Genomic DNA, 19512 nt, shown 5'->3' with positions numbered 1-19512 from the left:
TATTGGAAGTCGCTTTGGATAAAAGTGTCAGCTAAATGAAATGTAAATGTAATGTTAGACGAACAATTAATTTGGCTTGTCTACTTACTGTAAAGTTTCAGGCTTAAAAGGGTTACTGCATGATCAGAAACTAGAGTATGCCAATATTATACTCAAGTAAAACTGTTACTTTAGGAATCTTTAGTTTTGCAGCCTGATAATACAGCCTATTATCAAATATAATAGGTATAGTACAACCACCTTCCTTACTATAGCCTTACTAGATTTAACCAGAAATTTAAAAAAAACACTCAGATAATTAAACCAAAATAACTGACAATAAATAACAACTGGAAACCGCGGCGGGTGCAACCAGCAACAATAAACGTCTTCTGGCAGCAGAATAAAGCATCACCAAGGCAGACAACATGGACATGTACATCTATCACTATAGTGTGTTGTTGTACTCATCTACAGCATGTGAAGGCATCTTGTGAGTCTTAAGCACCATGAAGTCCTCCTGCTAATCTGCTCATGGTTCAAGTTCTCTCCTTGTTCATTCTCAAAGCATAATTTAACCAGTCCACTTAGTCCCAGTATAACAAGTAATCTCAGTAGTATAACCAATCCACTCAGCCTCTCTGTCCTGGTATAACAAGTAATCTCAGTAGTATAACCAATCCACTCAGCCTCTCTGTCCTGGTATAACCAGTAATCTTAGTAATATAACCAGTCCACTCAGCCTCTCTGTCCCGGTATAACAAGTAAACTCAGTAATATAACCAGTCCACTCAGCCTCTCTGTCCCGGTATAACAAGTAAACTCAGTAATATAACCAGTCCACTCAGCCTCTCTGTCCCGGTATAACAAGTAAACTCAGTAATATAACCAGTCCACTCAGCCTCTCTGGCCCAGTATAACAAGTAATCTCAGTAGTATAACCAGTCCACTCTGCCTGTCTGTCCCAGTATAACAAGTAAACTCAGTAATATAACCAGTCCAATCTGCCTCTATGTCCCGGTATAACAAGTAAACTCAGTAATATAACCAGTCCACTCAGCCTCTCTGTCCCGGTATAACCAGTAATCTCAGTAATATAACCAGTCCACTCAGCCTCTCTTGTCCCACTGCGTTCCTCAAAGTTTTCAAAAATGTTGAGCTCAATGAGGCTCTGCAGCCACTTACAGCAAAAAGGCCTCACACACCTCACTGAATGGAAAAGTTCCTCAGACGACACCATGTTACATAGCCATCCTGAGAAATAGAGTTTTGTGAAGCCGAAAGTTTTAATTAGCTTTGTATCAACTCATTTGGCAATGGCTTGAATGTAACGGATGTTCATTAATATAAAAAAAAAGCACTAAAGCTCTAATCATATTTGGGATACGGCTTTACATGGAATATAAAAAAAAAAAGTGGTTATTCATATCACTGTATAGTTGTGGAATGTAGCAAAGTTGTCTATAGAGAGGTCTATACTGGCTACTAGTTGCATTACTTTTTACAAAGTTACTGTGAGACGTTTATAGTCAGTTATGCCTTCAAATCACTGTGATATAGCAGTGCGTTGCCAAGTCATCAAAAGAAACACCAGTTGCATCAATTATTATATTATTTATTAGTTAAATACACCGGTTAAAGTTCGTGGTCTTCTGGGTGGTAAAGTTCACTCATCAGTCGGTAGATGTATGACGGTGCATGTCCTCCAATGTTAGAAATGAACAGTGTGATGAGCTCAGGCGGGACATAGTCAAACACTGGACAGTGCACGTTCACCTTTGAGAGAATCTCCCCTGAAATACAAATTGTAAACTGTGAATTCCTCAGAAAATTAACCACAAGAGGAACATATTTTTATAAAGGGTTAAAAGTGGATGCTCTAAACATGAAGAGTTAGTTGAATGGCTGTTAGCAAGCATTTTGTGAGAATGTCAAGAGTTACCTTCAGTGAAAGGAAGCACCTCATGTGGAGAGACAAACTTATGGAAGGTATCCTCTTCATTTGGGAACTAGGGACACAAAATAGTTCAACGTAATTTTGCCGTCAGCAGAAACTACAGACATCTGGCAAACTAGAGATTCTTCTTACCTGAGGTGAGAGCTTGAACATTGGAGCACAAACAATCAGCGGTGTTGAGTGGTGCTTGGCTGCAAGAGCCAGAGTGTGTGTCCCATTAACAGCCCTCAGACCTCCGTTCGCCAGAACGGTCTGTGTACCAATGATGACCTGAAAAGAGATCATCACACAGGTTAACCCACGTGCTCTGACATGACTGTTTCAAAGTCTTCTGTGGTTTTAATTACCTTATTTACACGAGACATTACTGCAAATATGGCAGCGTCCGCGATCACGGTTGTTTCGATGCCGGCTTTTGAGAGACTAGTTGCCATCTCATGTCCCTGATGGGAAGTGAATAAATAAGATAAAAATTATAATCTTTAATCTCAGAAACAACAAATTGTCTTGTTTTTCCTTGTGCCTTTAACATGTTTTTCCTACCTGGCAGAAGGGGGCGCACTCTGCCACGATGACATGGAACTTGCGTTTGCGTGCAGCGTCTTTGAGGAAGGCCTCCACGGTGCGAGAGCGGCCAATAGTCATGATGACCTCATTAGAGTGAATGTGCTCCAGGGCCTGCATTGCAATGTTGTCAGTTGTTCCCTCTGAAAAGTGAAGTGGTGAAGGGAGAAACAGCTAAAGTTTTTTTTTAATCTCTCAGAATAAATACAGACTTCACTTCAGTGTAATTAATGAATACCAGCTGATAGATAAATGACCTGCTTCATAAAACCTACCCAGCTCGGTCAGCAACTCATTGATGGCCTCGATGACGTTTGCTTTGAGGGCGGCGAAATGCTGTCTGAAGTTCTCCTCACTGAGTCCTCCAGAGGTCAGCAGCTTGTGGAGAGATTCCTGCTGGTCCGTCTCTTCACTGCTGCCTCGAGATCTGCAAGAAAACAAACAGAGCGAACAAGCTCATAGAAAGAGGAACTGTGCCAACTCAGCCATTTTTGCAGAAACACTACATTCATTTTCATAGATATTATTTAACTTAGAAGGTGCAAGACAAGGAGATGTAAAGAACAAACAATAGAAGCACTACAGCAAATACACAAATATAGAATGACATGTAAGGGAAACACCAGGTCACGAAAGACACACTGAAGGTACCACATTTGGGTCTGTATTTTCCTAGTCTCGCATTGCTAGACCTTCCTCCACAGCGCTGCAGAGGAAGGTGGGTCCACACAGCATTCCGGGATGGGTGAAAAACTTGCTCTGGTTTATTGGCATTTCTTTAAACCAATCACAATTGTCTTGGGCGGCACTAAGCTCCGTACAGAGCAACGGCGCCTCTGTAAAATAGCCTCGGGAAGGAAATTCTTTTGGTGGAATGTGTACGTTCAAAGGTTGTTTTAGTTGTGCAACAGAAAATTCAGATTGGACAGATAGTCTAGCTGTCTGCGATCCCTGCAGAGATCTGAGGAGCAGTTAACCATGGTTCTCATAAGGCAACAGACATCCGGCCTAAATGAGGGACATCAGGCGGAATTTCCGGTGGCACCGGAGCAATCACGGAAGTGGAACATTGTGTATATAGACTTGTATTTTCCTAAAAATGTTTCCAATAATAAATGAATGGACCAAATATTTATTTGGCTTTAAATTGAGCTGTTTTTCCTCCCTATAATTGGTACCAAATTACATAGTGATTTCCCCTAGTCAGTAGACCTGTAACATGAACCAAATTGCTCACATTATATAAAGAACATTTTTTTTTGCATATATTGTTGGGTTTACTTTTAAAACAGGGCTTTATTTTGTTAAATCTACTCTTATGAAAATATTATTTAGATTGGTTCATGGCATAGTCATGAAGACCAAACAACACATTCAAAAGATTATTCAAACCAAGAAAGGATGTTACCATAATAAAAGAAAAAAAAATGTCTGATCACCAATAATGGACACTGCTTTGTTTCCATAACTTAACAGCATCTGCTCACACGACTTTCCAGCACATGCCTTCTATGTGCAATTATTCCAGATCAGCATACATCAAGCTCATGGGCTATGTCAGTGCAGATAATCAACTACTTGAATCTATAACCTTTCCAGTGTAGTGACTGGTCTCAACAGCAGTCGCTCTGTTTAGTCCTCACCTGGCATATTCCTCTCTGACGATCTTCAACACCCGTCTAATCATGTTACCAACTGTGGTCTCTGATGGCTGGGCGGCAGTTATTCTCCTCCCCTCTTTACGGATTATTTCCATCAGATCACCTGAAACAGAACATTCAAGTAAAAATAAGATATCTGTAAATGCTTAAGCATTCATCCTTTACATCAGGGGTCATCAACTAAATTTTTTCAAGGGCCAGAATTTTTCTAAGCAGACACTCTGGGGCCAGACTTTCAAATAAAGAAAATAAAATGTATTTATACCTAATACACCTATTCTTGTTTGAAATTTTCACCTTCTTACTGAATTAATGCTATTCTTTTTTTTTTCTTTTACATGTATTAGTGTGAGCAAACTCCTAAAAAACATGGAAACTCCATAATGATAACTGGCTCTTTAACTAGAAAAAGATCTCAGATTAGGAGGCAGTTCACTGAGGAGTGATGGTTAAAGTCTGTGATTATGGAAACATTATTGTAGTATGCAGCATCCTGATTGGTGGAAAATGCTTGCAGAAAGACAGGCGGTTGTCAGGTAAACATGTCACTGTCAAAGAGGCTGAAGCGAAAAGTTGACGTGGAAAAGCCAAAAGCCCAGCTTTAATGATGAATGACTATGCACTCGTCATGTATGCCTTATTTGCAATGAAAGATGCTGTTTCAAAATAATACAACCAGAATCATCATCATCAAGAATGAAGAACTCGAACATAACGATCGCGTCATTCACGTGCATATTAAGTAGCCACTTATAATACTTCCATAGATTTACCGCTCCAGCGGAGTTTGGTTTGTTCAGCCAGCAGTGAGGTTTACAAGAATTTGTCCAAATTTCCAGATTCCCGGCAAACTAAGATAAACAGTTAGACTAACAACGGACAGCTTTTGTTTTAGCTCGTTTGTAAAGATTCGCTATTTGCAGAGTAGAGCTGTGTTTGTAGAGTAGAGCTGTGTTTGCGTAAAACAGCGCGGTGGATAAGAGTGCACTGAGCAGACAGAGCAGATTGAACTATTGCTTCCTACATGTTTATGCCGGTCTACACAGGTGAGTGCATTGATAAGTATTGTAGCCTATTTACAGAAAAGAGACAGCGCGCGAGTTCATCTGCCCCAGCGACCGTTGGTAACTCTTTCTGTATCGTTCCCAGTCAGGTGCTGCGTGTTAAATTAACGCACACACACATCTCGGCTCAGCTGTGTGTGTGGAGCTCGGGTATCGCTGTATAGAATCCCGGCATGTGAATAAAGATGTAAATACAGGGGGCTGGGTTTTTGCTCTAAATGCTTGAAATGATAAATAACAGAACGCATTTTTTCCTCTTTACATTTTGTGAATTCACGATTTTTCTGCGGGCCAGACTAAAAGCTTTGGCGGGCCGGATTTCGGCCCGCGGGCCGCCAGTTGACGTTGGCTGCTTTACATGAATGGAGAGTGTAACACAGATGGCACCTTTCTGTACAGTTTACTCATTGCTTTTAATTTGTAATAAAGAAACATTTTATGGTACTCTGTATTCTCATTAGCAGTTTCACTTTGCACATTTATATTTTTATATTTTTATATATATATATATATATATATATATATATATATATATATATATATATATATATATACACACACACACACACACACATATATATATATATATATATATACACATCATGTAACGTTATAGAGATTTATTTTACTGTGTACAACAGTAGGCTATATTGGGCACAAAGTACCCTTGGAGATTAATACAAAAATCTGTTTTGAGTGACCTGTCTCACATACTCGTTTCCTTTAACAACGCCTTCTCTATCTGTGAAATTCATTTACTAAAAATACTAAACTATTACGTTACTCACACTTCTGACAGCTGTTGTAGCAGTTACAACAGGTTTGACAAAAGTCCTCACTATTCAGCTACAAAGCTACTTTTACTGCTGTAATGTCCGAGTTTAACTTTAAATTAACGTAACAAACACAGTGGCATTAAGCACCTGCGCTGCTCCACCGAGCCTGGGCTGTGATTCTGCGGAGCAGGGCTGTCGTCTCTCGGGCTGTCTCCGCCGAGCCCCGCAGTGGTCCCGTCCCGCTCCCTCCACGCTTCAGGTCGGACAGAAACGCTTCAATTCTCTCCGTCAGGTCTGTTTCTTTGTCTGGGCCCGGCATAGTTGTTATATTAACGACGTGTTGTCAGTTTAGCTACAAGACTTAACAACTACCATGCAAATGTTTGACGAGGAAGTACTTCAGAAGTACATCCGGGTGATTATGACTGCGCTTTCATTTGATTGGTGGACCGCTTCACGGGATCTATTGCGTCAGCAACTGTGAACTTGACAGTTTTTAAGTGTTTTATGAGCCCCTATTGGTCTAACTTTGTTGACAACCTGAATTGGGGGAATATTTGGAACCTTCCTTACAAGTACCTCCTTACGAATAAAGTAAGAGAAGTCTCTTTCTAGATCATACATAGGTATTATCCTGCTAAGCAATATCTCCTTAGGTTTAAGCTTGACATATGTCATATCTGTTCTTTTTGTGGAATATGTCCAGAAACAATGGTGCACCTGTTCTGGCAATGTCCCTACACCATCTCTTTCTGGAAAGATCTATCCCGACATGACATTACTGATAAACTTATCTCAGATTTTTCTTTGTTGTGGAAAGATGTACTGTTTGGTTTCCATGACAACAAAAGTTAAAAAACAAAGACATTTACCTAATTAACTTATTGATCATTAAGTCACAAAGCCAAATTTAGTAACTCTAAACCTTCTTTTATTGCTTTTGGTAAGGAAACAGAACAGTACATCAAAACCATCTATGACTAATAATAAAGCTGCTAAAACCATTCAGTTATGCTCTATTTTTAATGTATTTATTTGAAACTCCCCCTGGCTCTACTGTTCTCTAATGTTTTCTGTATTAATGACTGATTGTTTGTTCATACTGTTTGTTTCGTAAAGATTTAATAAAGATTTATTTAAAAAAAAAAAGCTTCTGTTCAGTCACCAAAAAGTATGCCGTTGCGTTGGTGTGCTCACTGAAATTACTAGATAAACATTTTTAGCTAACATAGTATAAACTCATTGTAAATGTAAAGTGTTTCAAGGGTCAGTAACGTTACTCAGTAGGCCTACTTTTAAACACGAGGAAAACAAAACATACAATCAACAAACATGCAACGCCTAAACTCACGTTCATAGGCCTACTGAGCACAAACTTGACTTCAGAACGAACTAATTCATTAACTTATCCTTCTTCCCTAATTTTTAGCCAGATAGAGGCAAGGCAATCTCGGCATGGCAACTATTTTATGGATTGCCATGACATTTTGTACAGATATTAATGGTCCACGGTTCAACCTACTGACTTTGGTGATCCTCTGACTTTTCCTATAGGTAGCGCCCCCATGGTTGACATTTTCGGTTTTGAGTGAAGCTTCAATCCAATCCAATTTTAAATTGGATGTATTCCCATGAATTGTGGTCATACATTCATGTTCCCCAAAGGACAAATTGAACATTTCTTGAGCCATCATTAGGTCAACAATACTATTTGTCCAATACTTTGCTTTATGATCAAATGCATGTGTCACTAATGAAATTCCCATCAGCTTTGTTTCAAATTTGAGGAGACTTTGTGCAACCATTTTCTGAAGGTTAAGTAGATCACAAGTCTCACCAACTAAATCTCTGAATAATATTAATCCACTCCACTCTTCAGAGACCAGTTGAATATGTGTCATTACCAATTTTTGATCCTTTTGTGATATGGTAACTTTAGACTTAACTCCAGATCATAGAGATACTGTGTTTTCGTTGTATCACAGATGGGATCTATGCATAAATGTAGGCTGATTGTGGAATTCTGTTATTGGTACTTTTGTCTATATTCTAGTTGTTAGGTATGTAACGATGTTCTTGTCATTTCACCTTCATGAGAAGTTTTTCTTGTGTCAAAGATTCCAAAGTTCCTCTTGGTGATGTTTAGCACCAGGGCATTGTGGGTGACTCTTCTCAGATGGGAGGGCTGTGTTGAATTTCTTTTCCTCTCTTAGTGGATGACCAGTTTTTTTTGTTTTGGCATCATCATATGGAGGCTCCCAGTCTGAGATGGTGTTGTAACAGGTAAGGTGATGGGATTCTCATTGGTCATCAAACTATGATTTCCCTCAATCAAATCCCTTTATGGTCTGTGAAATCCAAAGATTTGCTGGTGAATTGAGAAGGTCATTTATAACGACAATAATTGCAATGTTGCAAGTAACCTCTGAGAGAAAAAAAACCAAAAAACCAAGGGACTATCATTATTGTACTATTTTGAAAAGGTTACATTTTTTAAGTTTTAACAATTTTGCATTTTATACCGATGTGTGCCTGATGTACAAAATTATTCATAATCTTGCTCCGCCTCCTCTTCGGGGATGTGGGACCTACAACGGAAGTGCTGGTAGGACTAGAACATCTGCCAGGGGAGATTTGGTACCGCAAAAAGCTTTTTCAGTCATAGTGGGGTTGTGGAATTCCCTACCTACAGACATTCGAAACCTTGATAGGTTCTCAAATTTAAAAAAATTAAATTAAGTACTGGCTACTATCAGAACAGATCTGCAACCACTAACGACGGTGTTGCAAATTATCTGTTTTATATTTTGGTTTTACATTTTTGGATATGTATGTATTGTGATGTTTTATGTGGTGTATATGTAATGTATGTTATTTTATTTGTTTACCTGCCCAGGGACAGCAGATGTAAACTAGCTATTACCTAACTCTGGTGCAATTACTCTTAATTGTGCATTGTCCCTGTAAAAATAAACAATAAAATGAAATGAAATGAGAGCTCACCTTGATCCAAGATGTCCAAAACCTGCCTTAAATCTAAATAAATGATGGGACATCATATGGTGACTATATACTTTGAGTCTGTATAGTCCCACTAGTTACATTTGTGACCAACAAGCAACATGGATAGCATTTTATTTCTAAAGAACATATGAAACAATGAAACTCTTTGATGCATCAAAGTAATAACATAGCTCACTCGCCCTCTGTTGTGAAGCTTTGATTACATACGAAGGCCACAATGAGCCTCTGTAGTACTGTAGCAACACTGTAGAATGCTTTTAGTTGTTTGTTTAGAAAGGATGTGGTCAATTTGCATGCACTTATTGGAAGTTGCTTTGGATAAAAGCATGTTTGAAATTGATGAAATGACTCCATCCTCTCTTCAAAATGCACTAAGGATGTAAACAGCTGTGGTCATGTGACCATGTAACACCAAACAGGTGAAACTGCTCAAATCTGATTCATTGATCACAAATTACATGTGAACTTTGTACTTAAAAACATGTAGAAAGTCAATTTATAGTCTGAAAATAAAAATGTTGTCAATTATCAAGTGGTATAACTGAACTGTTAAGATTATCACAATGTGTATATAAAAAAAAAACAGGTAATATTCTGAATATTTGTTACCGTTTACACTTAACAGCCGGCCACTGTCCGACAGACGGTCCCACATCACCAGGCTCAGTTTTAAACTACAGGCAATACGACTGCTGAACTTGTGAGCTCATTACTTGACACTTTACCTTTTTATATACTCACTGTTTTACTGTTAGACAGTTCTCACCTCTGTACATATATATTTTCTTCTCATTATGCATACATTTAGTTTGTTGTAGTACTGTACTATTCCAGTTTACCCTCAGTTTATAAATCACCAATACTATCTAATGTACATTACTTTATTTTTTACAATATATTTTATTGCTTATCTAATTTGCCCTTCTTGTTTAGATTCTCATGCTATTACTTGTGTGATCATTTTCTTTCTTATACCCATTTTATTAGCATTGTTGGGAGCATGAGACAAGATCTTCATTCCAACGACTGCTTCCCTGTAACTGTTGTTCATGATGAATAAAGACCTTGCACCCTAATATACTTCTATTTCTTCCAGCCCCGATTTGAGTCTAGCACTCAGTACTGTGATATTAAAGCCTACATCTGTGGGATGGTAAAATGCTTTTTAAAATCCAAAACCACCTTTCAGACCCCATACCTTAGCATCACAAATTGGAAATGCATGTTAAGACTACACCATAACTAATGTAAATCCATCCAATATTTTATTGAATAAAAGCCCAACACAAATTTACAAAATTTATCAGTCAACATAAAAATCATTGATTGCGCACAATGCGCATGTCCATTGTTAAAAATGTACCTCTGACAGATGCCTCAATTGATCCCTGCCAAAAACAATCTGAATATTTGCAACCACCCACATTCCCATGTAACCCAAGCCTCAAAAGCATTTCTAAAGAAGCATGCTGGATGGATCGGCACTGTAATTAGCAAGTGATATTTTGAAAATTGTGTGAATAAAAAGGGGCGCACGACTGAAAGGAAATTTCAGAAATGGTTTGGATTGCCTATTTTACATTTCCTGTCAAAACCTCTGACAAGAAAAACTTGCACAAATATATGTGAATTGTATCATAAAAGTCAGGTGGTTAAATTACTCATAGCCATATACATGAAATATAATGCTGCAAACTCCTTCCTAAGGACAAGGTTTTTGGTTTCTGGCTACCATTGATTTGTGACAAATTATTTTTCAGGTGTTTCACAAACAAAAACTAGAACGTGCAAGAGCATATAGAAGTGACCTAATTTATAACCAAGAGAATATTACTATGAAAACTCACAACCCCCAAAAATAAACCTTTTGAAGCAACTAAAGTAGCATTTACAATATGAAAACAAACTAAAGACACGGTTAAATTTAGCTACCAAACATGTATGCAAATTAAGTGACATAACACAGAAGTGGTTGCTATCTTTCCCATCAAAGTAACAACAAACCACTTTTTCAAATAGCCTTCACTTGATAAAAGGGCACCAAGGATCTGGTTTGCTTGGCATGGCAAAGAATGTGTACATCAACAGAAGGGCAAAAGACATTCGCTCATGGCACATCCATTCAAACTGAGCTCAAAATCAAACATTTTAACTGGTTGAAGGAACAAGTTCTTATTCAGTAAGCTGCAACATTCAAAACAGTGCAGACAGAAACGTAAAGTACTATGAGATGGACGTATATCACTAATGCAGTGACATACGCCTCCCCCGTCTCACAGTGCACTTCTCCCTACAGCGCTTCTCATGTTTCAAACCACTAAATAAGGAAATTAATCTTTTTTTTTTTAACTTGGTACCCTCTCTCTTACAGCCGTGAAAAATAGAATTTGAGCCCCTCAACCCCACTTGCTGTTGTTTGCTGAAGCTAGTCCAAGGAAGGTGGATGTTTGGATGTGTTGGCTGACCGGCAGGCATCTTCCCCCGAGGTAAGGAGCTACGGGTTGTTCTACTCGATCAGCTTCTTTGCCTTGAAGAAGCGCCGCAAGTAGAAGACCTGCCATGTAGCCAGCCCAATGAGACAGCACATGGAGAATATGCTGAAGTACAGCACACGTGTGTTGGTGGACTCTGGAGAGTGGTGGAAAAAAAAGAGAGGTAGTTGTGTTATTGGTCAGGAACTAATACATTTTGATTAAACAATGAACTAACCAACAAAACCAGATCATTTTACTCTCATTCTCTTGGGTAATTACGACCTGACACTTGCTAATGCTGGGTAGACACTGTGCATTTTTATTAATCTTGTATATTGCATTAACTCACACTACACATTTTGTAAATCTGCCTTTCTGCACAGCCAGACTTATCCATTTACACTGAATGTCAACACACATACAAGAAGACTGTGAAAAGACAAGGCAGTATTACTTTGTGCAATTCTGCTATGAATGTAAAGTAAAAATATGGAGCTGCAGATGGCTCGAAAATGCACACAATATGGTCTGTATGTTCTTCTGCAGCAAAGTTCAGTTTTATTCACAACAGTCAAAGCTGCAAGTAAGTAAAATACTACTCAAATAATAAAAGCTCAACAACAGCTCATCCCAGCATGGAGGAAAACGGATCGTGAAACTGCTCAAACTGCAAGACAGTTGATCATAATTTCTGACATGAAGTTATTTATGTGCTGTCTTACTGTCTAACTGCATCGTTTTCTTACCATTGGTGTCCCGCATCTCCTCCTCTCTCTTCTTCATGTAAGCAAAGTCATTGACGATGGACTCCGACAGGTCCTCCAGTCGCCTCAGCTCGACCTCGAGAGGCTTCAGCTTCTCCACCTTGGCAATCTGGAGATACAAAACGGAAGCTACTTAAACCACCAAAAAGAATAAGTACTCTTTAAGCAGTGCCCTTACTTATACTTTGTCCAGTAGATGTCGCTCTTCGGCTGTGTAGTAAAGTAAAGTGAATGTTACTTGCATAGCCCAATATTACAGATACATAATTTGCCTCAAGAGGGTGTACAACTTGTGTTTGAACAGACTGTTGCTTGCCATTTACTCCTGTTTACTTAGGCTGGTGAGAAAGCTGCCTTGTGAATTAAACAGCTGCACCACCTGAGAAGGTGGAGCACAAAATAGACCAACCACAGGATTATGTGATATGAATGTGTGACGTGTACACATTTAAAAGCTGAGGTGAACTAATTTCCAAGATCTATCTGATGGTTACGGCAACCATTTTCCCTGATGTTGAGTGGGCATCAGTCTGTGTCATTTTATTTACGGTGGAAGTCCAGTTGCAGTCTCAACTAATAATGCTAACAACAACTATTTGTGTGTGTGCTCTTTTAGCACGATTCGCTATCAGCCACAAGAATGAACAGGTCTGTGCAGGACAGGTCACCAAACCTGTCTAGTGAATAGGTAATCCACATTCTCGAAATCATTTAAATATTGAGCTATTACATTGAAAATCATTTAGATAACATGAGCCTATAATTTCTGTAGCCTACCCCGTAACAACAGACTACCTGAACGCCTTTCTAGTCTCCCGTTTCACTATCCACACCGCTGTCTTCGGACAAAAAGTCCCGTCCTGAGATCGATGTTGTCAGATACTTTCAGTAACAATCTGAGCCTGTCAGTAGCACCAAAAATATAAATATATAAATATATATATATATATATATATATATATATATATATATATATATATATATATATATATATATATATATATATATATATATATATATAACTTTAGACAAAACTTAAGGCTCTACAACTGCTCTATTAGGTTACATTGCAGCTCAGTTTGCGCCAGCCCATCATTGCGATCTTGCTCAATACTGGACCAAATTCAACGATTTTTGGTGACGTCCATTAGACAAATGCATGGGGAAATGAGACCAAGGTTGAAAATAAAAACAGGAGTTACCATTTAAACTAATCAACGCATCGGTCTGACTTTCGTCTGAAATGAACCAAACTATACCTTAAGTTGCGCAGCAGCCCCTGATGTTAACATTTGCAGGCCCAGACATGGACATTTTCCCCATTATGGAACTTGCATAGTAAAATCTGCCTGATATACAGCATGCATCTGCCAAGTACACATTACCAAACATTGTGTAACAGGGACTCTTTCTGCATATTTACCCTCTACCAATACATCATGTATTGAACAGCTTGCAAATTTGTTCAAAGTAACACACCCATCTACATAGGTGAATACAAGTTCAGCTCAACCCTCTCACCCACAGACAGGCAAGCCCTCTTGAGCACTCCCTGAACATCCACCTACACACTCACTCAGTAGAAAAGAACGTCATGTTTGTGCACAATGTGTGGGAAGTGGGCGATTCTCAGCTTACAGGGCTTTATCACTTCTGTATTATTAGATGTTGCATGAGGCAGCCACAGTGCCAAGTGCGATCCATTCTCAGAAGGGCTACCAAGTCATGGAAGTGATGCTGCACAGTGATGTGTCCATATTTAGGAAAATATTGAATGAGGTGGAGGCAAAGAACCATCTCCACTGATTTCCATATTTTATACACTGGGACACCTTGACCTTATTATGTTTTGACGATGGACACTTGACAATGCCACTAATACAGCACAAGGCATCCACATTGTTGCCAGCAGGAACAAATATTTAATATGGCATGAATGTACATAAGGTCATAGAGCAGTAGGTTTGTGTTCCCACAGTTTGACTGAATTTATTAATCTCATGAAGTCATTGCATATTTCAATGTTGGGCAACAGTTACAGGAAAAGGATTGCATGTCTCTTAAATCTCCTGAATTGGAACTCATTTAAGTTGATAAATGACGCACTTTATCCTGACTAAGGGCATACTTGGCAATGTAACCAAGTGCAACAATCTACAATTCTTGGGTGCCCTCTAACACGCTTATCACGCTGAGGAATGCTGGCCCTTCATTAAAATGGAACTGTAGCTTACCAGTTTTTTAAAACTGGAATAGTGAATATATGTAGTGAAACCCCTGCTGCAAGACCAATGTACCACATCCATTGACCTAGTATACAAGCTGTAGACAGACTGTCTTTGTCTGCTGTATCTGTACCAGTCTAGTCTCGCATTGCCAGACCCTCCTCTGCGGCACTGTGGAGGAGGGTGTGGCTAGTCCACACAGCATTCTGGGATTGGAGAGAAACATGCTGTGGTTTATTGGCATTTCTTTAAACAAAGAAAGCGGAAGGTGACGGACATCTAGCGGAATTTCCGGCCGCACCTGAACTATATATATATACATATATATATATATATAAAAATTCTAACAAACGGTTCGGACTCCCAAGACATACCTCTTCATAGTTTTTCGCCTCCACACCATGCTTCATGTCCAGATTGACCAGCTGGTCAGGCACTCTTCCAGTTCCTAATTGAAAAGAGCAGAGATTTAGCATCATATGCAATTAACTGAAATACAACATTTTAAATTGTGTTCACTAACAGGTGCTATGTAAACCTGGATATAGTTCCAGAAATGCAAAAACCTTTACATCCTAACTAAGACACCAGCTAAGAAGCTTTTCACTGTTATTCCATTTATACATTAGTTTCCACTCAGTCCTATGTTATTTACAACAAATGCATAGTATATTTTCACTCTCTATAATGTAAAGCATTACATAAAACATGACATGTGGTTCATTTCCATAAATTCACTTCTCGAATTTCAAAACCATCTATTAATATGACCACAAAAAAAAAAAAACACATACCCATGGGTGATTTGCTCTCAAAGCAAACCTCAAACATGTCATAGTCCTCTGTGGTGAATGCAAACTTTCCTTTTGTTGCATCTTCCTTGGAGTAAAGAGTGTGGCTGGAGGAATCTGTGATCTTAATATCAGAAAAACAGTAATGTTTTTTATTTGGCAGCTTTTAAAACATGGAGACATAACCTTATTGGGAATCTTTGTTATGGGGATACAATGGGTTAATAGCAACATAAGGAATATACGCCCTTGTATAATGTATGGAAGAACACAATACAGTACATAGCCTACCAGCTGTCGTTGACATGTGGCTAATGTGCTAACGTTAATGTCGCTAGCTTGTGTCTGCAAGCTGAATGGCCGGTAAGACTGACGTGTAACAGCAGCAGAGCCGAGCAGATAACAGTGACGGGATAATTTCCCATGGTGTAACACACATTCATTGTTGAATAAACACCAAAAATATGTGACAAAATTGGCGTGCATTGGCATCGGAGTAATTTGAGTTTGCGTCAGAATAAATTCCTAACGATAATGTTAGCTAGCTAGCTAATTAGAAACTAAAATCAGGAAGACGTTTGTCGGGGCCTGCGTTAGCTACAATGCTAACAACAGTTGTCACACATTTCAGCCACACTTCAACAATATTTAAGACTGCTTTAATATAAACTATGATTTCACTTGTAGCGGCTAATTTACCTGAGATTACGTAAACATGGCTAGACGTTAAAAGACTGAAGCCGTTTCGGCCTCAAAATAGACTAACGTTAGTTAGCTGTGTTTAATGTAGCTAGCCGGCTATGCTCACCTTCAGATTAGTTTTGGTGTTCGCCTGTTCCGTTATTTCATACTCCCCCGTGACAAGAACGTCTTTGTGGATCTCCTCCCGTAAACACTTTCTTGAGTTAACCGGTAAAAAGAAAGAAATGCAAAACACCGATTCAATAAGAACCGGTAACAACAGTAACACAGCGAGTCGAGCCATGGCTACCCTCAACCAACCAGCCCGTGCCAGCTAACCAGTTTAACACCGAGTTCCAGCTCACACAACCGGCCCGACTGAACCCTCCAGCGCCGCCGCTGACCTGGAGGGAGAAGTACAACTAGTCCTCTTCCGTAAGGTTTGGGAGTTCAACCTGTGTTTTCATGGCAGAATAAATCTGTTTGGGGCCCCTGAATGTCTGGGCAGTTGCTCACTTTGCCTGGTTATTTGTCCGACCTCGCCTGTGAGTGGTCAAGCACTGTGGGATAGATAATTAAATTGGCAACGTTTGAAAAATACAGAGATTAGAGATAGGCCTGTGATGCGATTTGAGCATTGAAGCTCTTCTTTACCTTTCAACCACACTGTCTTAATCTGCAAATAAAGCTGGCTCAGGTGCCATCATATGATGACACATAAAAAAGTGGTCTCGGAGAGATCAATATATTAGTGTGGAGAAGCAGCACTGAGACGGCAGAAGAATGGCAGAAAGGAAGAGGAGCTGTACGTGGCTATATTTTCAGGCCAAAAATGAAACAACGGCAAGCTGTAGGCTATAATATAAAAGTAAAATACCTTAACACAACAAATTTATACAAGCATATCAAAATTCTGTCCTGGGTTTTAACTTAGGCTATTAATAATCCAAAGGAAAAATCACAAAAACACTTAAAGGTCATGACAGTTCATTCAGATTTAGCAATTTGATGATGAATCCACCTTAATAATTAAAAAGTTTCGGTATGTATCGGTATCGACGATACTGGCCCTGTATTTAGGCCTACTTGGTATTGGTCGATACCTAATTTTGCAGTATCGCACACCACTAGCTCCAGCTGATAGGTACTGGTGAAACAACAGGCCCGTTCGAGATGAGCTGCGCCTCGCCTGTAAAGTGGAGGAGAGCAGGCGGCAGCCGGTGACAAAAATCCACTGTAAAGTCGGACAGTAATCTGTTTCCAGCAGTCTTCAGGCTGAACAGGAAGTCAAAGAAACAATCACATCCTGTTAGGTCAGATTACGATTTAATAAAATGTTATCAGACCCATATATCAGCTTGTAGCCTACACAGTCTCCAGTTGTTTTTATTATGACAGAGTAGCTGTTAAAATGTTCTACATGTGATTGGTTGCTGATTTTAATTAACAACACACTGTAGATGATCTGTAATCTGAACAGATTTAGTCTCTCTGACTTCTAAACGTAACTATCAGCCACACAACATGTGTTCTGTACAGAATAAGCCTTTAAATCAGACAAATAGCAGTTAAAATCCCTCCAATTCAAAAACAATAAAAAGTTGATATAAAACGTCATCATGTTGACTCGATTCTGAACCAATCAGCTGTTAGATCAGCCTAGAGCCAGGCGTTTCCCAGCATGCCCTGGGTCCGCCAGGGTCTTGCACAGTTGGTGAAAAGCAACTGCGCTGCCTGCATCTCAAAACTGCGGCCGCCTTGATCTCGTGAGGTTATGTTGCACACGTGTCTATGACGTCAGAGCAAGTCGGGATCAAGTCGGACACAAATCTAACCGCCATGCATTGGGCGATGATCGGCGGTGATCGATTCTGCACAGACCTGGCTCCCCTTGAATGACACTTGTCGGTACCCGATCTGTGCTGCCTGCACGATCCGTTATGCGTATGCGCAAGATGTTCGCGCATGCGCAGATGATAATCCTGTTTACGACACTGCACGATCTGTTCCACACTTGCGCACCTTTCCACCGCGGGAATAATATTTTTGTAGGCTACATTTTATGTTATTCATTATGCAGTTCATGGCAGGTCTGTTTTATAAAGATATTTAAATTAAGTACTTATTGTCACTGATCCAAAAATGCATATCGACGTCCGTGTACTAAGCCTTGGCGACATTGTTATTTTTGTGACATATAGTGTGGGGATGTTGTGATGTTTTTAAATGTAGCTTACACTATGCATTACGAGGTGTTTACGTGGTTGCCAATCCAAAATAATAAAGGAGTTGTTACATGTTACATGAACATACACCATTTTGGTTACATGTGGAATGATGTCTGAGTCTTTCTGTCACTGCAAACCTTCAGTTTCCTCCACACTCCCCTTTGCAAGCGCTGTGAAATGAATAAAATTCCCGAGGTGCAAAGGTGCGCAAGCGTGGAACAGATTGTGCAGTGTCGTAGACAGGATTATCATCTGCGCATGCGCGAACATCTTGCACATGCGCATAACGGATCGTGCAGGCAGCACAGGCTGCGGACATTGACATATATAAAATGGACCAACAGAGCCCGTTGCTCTGGACGGAGACTAGTGAAGGATATTAGAAGCACTTTTCCGGTGAGCGCTGAGCGTTACTGCGCAGCCCTCCAACTGAGAGAGACGACGTAAATGTGACGTGAGTAACCTGTCTGAAAGTTGTAAGTCTTCTGGTAGCTGTGCCAAGATAAATCTCAATCATTCCGAATCTTGCAGAGAGCGTAGGTATATGTAAGGAGATAACATGGGCACATGCTAATTATTGCTAACTAAAATGCTAGTTAACATTAGTAATTAAACCTAAACAACTAATGTAAGTCAAAACTGCCTGCAAGCTTCTCCTGTACTATACGGTAATTCCTCTACTATGCAACAGTAAGTCGCTTGGTTATGACACAATCGTTAGCCTATTTTTATAAAAACGTCTGCTACGGAGCTATAACGTGAGGTACAAGGTAATGGAGCCTTTTATACATTGTCGTGTTTCTTTAGAACTAAACATTGGACAAATAGAGTCTTTAAACGCTTCAGATGTAAAGTTATTCGCTGTCAAAGTGACGTCAAAATGAATGGCAGTCAATGGAATGCTAACGGGAGGTGATCGCTTTGTAGCATCAAAATGGCGCCATAGGAGTTACGCATTCCAGATGCTCGCTTACCCCCTTGCCCCCTTGGCTGCGGAGCACAGCAAAGATTCCAGGAAACACTCTGGCCAATCAGAGCAGACTGGGCTTTGTCGGGAGGGGGGCTTAAAGAGACAGGCGCTCCTACAGAGCGTCTCATGCAGAAGTTGAATGGGCAGTTTGAGAAAATGTAAGTGTTTTTTGAACATTAAAACATGTTCTAGTACAAACACAAAATACAAGTATTAACCTAAAAATTATATATAATAGTTGCCCTTTAAGTATTTTAATATTCTCCTACTTTATACTTCTACTCCACCACAATTCAGAGTCAAGTAGGCCTATTGTACATAATACTTCACTATTTATTTTATAGCTTTAGTTAC

The 19512-nt window shown here is 39.5% G+C and overlaps 2 protein-coding genes across 2 annotated transcripts; both read right to left on the bottom strand.

Moving 5' to 3' along the window:
* Positions 1–1577: 1577 nt before the first annotated feature.
* On the bottom strand, positions 1578–6466 carry eif2b2 (eukaryotic translation initiation factor 2B, subunit 2 beta). The gene is made up of 8 exons (XM_028605502.1): positions 6149–6466; positions 4144–4264; positions 2776–2927; positions 2480–2643; positions 2284–2379; positions 2069–2206; positions 1922–1988; positions 1578–1772 (listed from the first exon to the last, which is right to left on the bottom strand). Exons 1-8 carry the CDS (start codon positions 6318–6320, stop codon positions 1615–1617), a joined length of 1068 nt encoding a protein of 355 aa, XP_028461303.1. The 5' UTR covers positions 6321–6466; the 3' UTR covers positions 1578–1614.
* Positions 6467–10268: 3802 nt separating this feature from the next.
* tmed10 (transmembrane p24 trafficking protein 10) lies at positions 10269–16452 on the bottom strand. The gene is made up of 5 exons (XM_028605547.1): positions 16088–16452; positions 15283–15403; positions 14863–14936; positions 12246–12372; positions 10269–11653 (listed from the first exon to the last, which is right to left on the bottom strand). The coding sequence occupies exons 1-5, from the start codon at positions 16262–16264 to the stop codon at positions 11532–11534; spliced, it is 621 nt and encodes a 206-aa protein (XP_028461348.1). The 5' UTR covers positions 16265–16452; the 3' UTR covers positions 10269–11531.
* Between the last annotated feature and the right edge of the window lie 3060 nt (positions 16453–19512).

Source organism: Perca flavescens, chromosome 18 (assembly GCF_004354835.1).
Source record: "Perca flavescens isolate YP-PL-M2 chromosome 18, PFLA_1.0, whole genome shotgun sequence".
Lineage (NCBI taxonomy): Eukaryota > Metazoa > Chordata > Actinopteri > Perciformes > Percidae > Perca > Perca flavescens.
This window is presented reverse-complemented; position numbering and strand designations above follow the sequence as displayed.